General features: G+C 38.2%; 1 protein-coding gene across 1 annotated transcript; it reads right to left on the reverse strand.

The window, feature by feature from the left end:
• Positions 1-1,500: 1,500 nt before the first annotated feature.
• LOC144450152 (homeobox protein Hox-B6a-like) lies at positions 1,501-5,020 on the reverse strand. The gene is made up of 2 exons (XM_078140722.1): positions 4,582-5,020; positions 1,501-2,783 (listed from the first exon to the last, which is right to left on the reverse strand). Exons 1-2 carry the CDS (start codon positions 5,003-5,005, stop codon positions 2,494-2,496), a joined length of 714 nt encoding a protein of 237 aa, XP_077996848.1. The 5' UTR covers positions 5,006-5,020; the 3' UTR covers positions 1,501-2,493.
• Positions 5,021-5,239: the final 219 nt, after the last annotated feature.

The raw sequence follows: 5,239 nt of genomic DNA on the forward strand, positions 1-5,239 counted from the left end.
TATGCATACTACATTTTGATCAGGTTGAATGGTTCGTTTACACTTCAAGATACTCATCCGATGACGAATATACTGTCAGCCTTCTGACGGTATGAATGCTTATTATCTGTCTGCCATCTACAGATGGAACTTCCGAAAAACACAAATAACATTTGGTGATTTTTTTTGACAACAACAGCAAATGTCGAATATAGTGAAACAAAACAAGTTATAGCCATGCTGATGTTGTTGAGGAGGGTCAGTATTGCTGTCTCTGTGATAATAAGGTCTATATGGGTTATCTATTCTGATCAACTGCGTTCTTTCCTCGACGCGTTGCTCCATGGTAAAGCAATCTCCGACATCACGCGACATTTTCATGTTTAGCATGTTTGTTGCGATTATTATTGTTTTGACGCTTTCTTGTTTTGACGCTCTGATTCTGACGACAATTATAAAATTTCAAACACATACAACCCGCCAACGATATCCGAAATAATAATGATAATAACAGGACAAGGGTCTAGATACTGAAGGGAGTCGGGTAAACAAACCGAAGCGTCAGTTCGGAGTTGGCTTTCAAATAAATCGCCCTAAACACAAGATAATATGGAATCCACAGGAAAGAACGGGAATTATTTTGGAACAATTACATATATTATAAAATTATATTCATGATAATATATATAGAGAGACTTGCTATCCAGAAAAATCGAACACAGAGTAGCTGAAAACAGCAATATTTTCTGACAAACAGAAACCGACACACCAAAGTGTTGTCAAAAAGGTGAACTAAGAGCCCGCCAATTTATGTACTGGCGTTGTAAAGTGTTTCTGAATGTCTTATGATAAAACCTCTTCATACTGTCACATGGTGGTAAATTGGCAACGCTGGTATGATAACACTCCAACGTGATTAAAATGGGTGAACAGATCCGAAGGTGTTTGCCACTCAACGGTTGGTTTTACATCACGGGTTGGCAACAAGGTATTTCAATAACGACTACAGTTCGTTAATTTACCATTTACTGTGCTTCGATGTTTGCCAACTGCACTAGTTTATCTCGCAAAACCCCTCACCTTTACAGATTTCAAAATTGTACTCACCAAATCAGCGCACACGTATGACCTCTCTAGTCATTTGGGATTTAAAATATAAAAAAAAAACATAGCAGACGACAATTTACGCTTATGATTGAAAATAATCGATCTTACTCATAACTTTTGACACATACAACCATTTTTTTGAAGGCTAAATTATGATTTGTTTAAATATGAGAAATACAAACGAAAAAATGTGACAAAGCGTGATCAATCTATCGTCTGCGTGTTGACTTTTTTGTTAAAATTTAACAAAACTTCGACACAGGATTCAACGAATGCAAACACTGCCAATCAGAGTGTTGTGTCGTAAACTTTATTTTTCTTTGGCATATGGAAGCTCAAGTTCACCTTACACATTTAAATGCAGATTTTTATGGTATTTATTATAATTTACCAAAATATTTGGTATTGTCTAGCTCAATACATCACAAAATATATAGTTCGCTGAAAGGAGCTGACGACATTTAGCACAAGGACGTCGTGAGGTCAGCCAGGTTATCGTGCACGAAGTTCTTATTATGAAACATTTGCAATAAACAGATATACACAGTCACAAATTCGACATGAACTTTGAAAATGGAACACCGGCTTGGAAAAAAATATATACTACAAATGCAATGTACATACATTGTACTTCCGGTTACTTGGCTCGGCCACAGAATCTACGAAAGAATTACAAAACACTTACAGAAGAACATTTCGGCTGTTGCAAACATGGCGCCGAACCTACAATTAACAGAATGGTGCACTAAAAGATGACTACACACAAAAATGATATTTTTTCGTTTTTTAAAATAATTTTAGACAGCCCATTTAATTTGCGACTAAAGCTATCGTACTCTTCAATATGTCTTCCGTGTATGTAAGTACACGACACAAAAGCTGCACTTTTTTAAGGAAGTCAGAAATTTTGCCTCTGAAATTCATTTTATATGCCTATATTTTTTTATGATTGTCATGTTTTTTTAACTCTCGACGAAAAATTGTATAAATAGGTTGATACTGTTATAATTATACACCTGTAGGACGAAGAGGTCTTTGCGAACACCATATGTACGCGTCATAAGATTGTTGATAAATCAAAAGTAAAATTCGGGTTTGAAATAAAAACAGTAACGTTGCCAATATATACAGTCTAGCCCACATACGTTTTGGTGTTTGACACCATATTAAAATGTTTGTGATTTTATCGAGTACGTTGGTAGTTTTTTGACCCGAATGTGGTCAAGTGTACGAAAACAATCACATCCAGTACGTCCACAGTTGCTTCTTGAACGAACTATGGACGTCAGAGTTGGTTTTGTTAAATACAAGAAACACATACACGCACTAGGGACATTTATATAACTCAAAATAATTCAGCATCTCTTGTGTTGACTAAAGGTAGTTCGTCAAAATGGCGGGAAAATCTCATGAAACGTCACTATTTTCAGCGTTTGCAGCCTCCCCGTTCACTTGTTGTTGTAGTTGCTTCTGTTGTTCACCAAACGATTTTACAGTCGGGGGTGTCTTCTGTTCCTTTTTCCATTTCATTCGTCGATTCTGGAACCATATCTTGATCTGTCGTTCAGTTAAACCCAACGCGTGTGCGATTTCGATTCGTCGGCGGCGCGTAAGGTAGCGGTTGAAGTGAAACTCTTTCTCCAACTCCAGAGTCTGGTAACGTGTATACGTTTGCCTCCCACGCCGCTGATCTGAACCTGTAGTAAAACAGAACCAAAAAAATTCGCAAAGTGGTCGTAAATTTGCTTGGGAATTGTTAGTGTCGTCTTGCACTATAAACTATAGCAGCAATAATTTTTACGCGCGTGCTTTGTGAGAACTTTCCGAATAATGGCTCTACGCAGCGATAAAAAGTGAGATACATGGGGCACCCTCATCATTATGTGATCTGAACGTACCCCGATGGTATCAACTAGATCAGGACTACAGTACGCTTTATCTGTCGTTTTCTAGGCATTCAATACCCGGGATGGCGGGAAGACGTACCGCGACACAATTTTCAAGCAAACACAAACTTTTTGACGACATCTGCTTCCATTTTGTGTCAAATGATGCAGCTGATACTTATCAACGACATCCTTGAACCAATTTTATAAACGTATAACAACTGTCGTCAAAACTGTCATTGTTTTTGTTTGGGACTAATATCTGACCTGATATGTATGACGGTACCTCTCTTGGATTTATCAGCTGAGATGTCGTCAGAAACTTCGATTTCAAAGATGGCGGTAAGTCAAAAACATCAGTCATTTTAATATTAATTTTTCACTTTTACCTTGTTGCTATTTTTAAATAACTTCTCATTCAAATTATAACCCTACAGCTACAGAAATCAATATTACTAACAATTTTTACTTGGATGCCAAAATATCAACTTTCAACAGAAAAGCGTAACACTTACAAATCCCCCACATGTCTATTTTTACCAAATGAATATATTTACACTTTTGACTACTTTCCTCTGTCGATAGATTTCAATATCTCTATATATGGCCCTACTGGATTCGCTGTTATTATTAATTTTAATTTAATTCAATTAGTATTTTTCACGACTGAGTGTGGTTGTCATGAATATCAATACTATAGAATTAAAACGATACAAAGTTCGCAATATTAATACCAGAAATTAAATGTTCTAGATATGAATTATCACGACTAAAGGCTGTATACTGAGTCATACTACCTCACGAGTAAAAACACCCATACGCGTGCCATATTTGTAATCAGTTCTCAAATCGGCATTTTTTTACCCTTCAATATACTGCAAGTGCAGTGAGCTTCGTTCATATACAGACAAGCATCATCTTTCGTGTCGTTATTGTAGATATAGAGATATGAGACACAACATGAAAAAGGAGAGAACCGTCTACGGAAAGGAGAGAAATGGCTACGACGCATTAAAACTAATACGGGTAACCAGAGTTGAGCGACTCGCAGCGTGTATCAATATCGTAGCTCCCTATGTAGTGCGATAGTACGTGTTCCAACATTCGAACACATTTCACGAGCACACCGAGTCGTTTACGAAACGATAAAATAAGTGACACCCGACCTCCAAACAAAACAAAACGCAATTCATTGCCTTCTTATTGAATAATTTAAGATCTTGGGTAATAATAATGGCAATACTATTAAAGATATGTTTATTGCAAGAGTAATTTTAGACAGTTTTACACTCGGACATGCGTTTGATGTGCATCTTCGAAAACGTTTGTCTGACTACAGGAATTGTCGGTGCCATAAACCAGAAATACCGCCATAAACCAATAAATCACTGATTAGCGATTTTACAGTTTATGCCATAAAGCAGCGTGGACTTAGAGTATTGTTGATAAATTCCCAAGTACTTGCCAATGAGCGCCGAGACTGGTTAAATCGCTACTAACAAAGTGTGCCTCGTCAGAGACTCACAACAAACGCGACAAGATACACAAAATGGCCGCGCTGCCTGACCGAACTCGGATGTGAGGACAGACAACAACGTTCTAATCTTACCGCAGTAATTGTTCGTTCTCATCCATGGATATATTATCGTCGACGTTTTCCCTCCATCATCGTCATCGTCTTTTTCCTTCTTCAAGTTCGGTTCATGTGCATCTACGATGGTGTCTTTATTTCTTTGAGAATTACAGCTCAAATCGTACTGCTGAATGTTGCCAGCGTGAGCGAGTGTACGGTTTGTATACGTATTATTATTGGCCTCGTTGCTGTATGCAGTGCTGTTGGGGTAGGTACTCGCTGTCGACGCCGCTCTGTGTTCGCCGTAGTTATACTTTTCGTACCCCGAATAACTGCGATTTTCGGGGATGGAGTAGCTCTGTAGCTGCCTTATGGGGTCATAGCTTGTCCCGTACAAACTAGGCTGGTTCTGATACTCTTGCTGGCCACTTTGATACGAGTTGAGAAAATATGAACTCATTATTAACGAAGTGATTTGTGACTGGGCCTGCTACTAAGTGGCCGATATGCTAGGTCCAGACATTTCGAACAATTTATCAATCGTGACGGCCAAGTGAAGGTCACGTGATATGAATCTACCAATCAGAACGTGTCAGACTATTGCCTGACAATGAGAACTACGCAGATGTACTCGTGTTTTGCCTAGATACAGAATTTTACCTCAGGAGCTCAGTGGTCTCAAGTGGCCGCGTTA

Source organism: Glandiceps talaboti, chromosome 19, assembly GCF_964340395.1.
Source record: "Glandiceps talaboti chromosome 19, keGlaTala1.1, whole genome shotgun sequence".
Taxonomy (NCBI): domain Eukaryota; kingdom Metazoa; phylum Hemichordata; class Enteropneusta; family Spengelidae; genus Glandiceps; species Glandiceps talaboti.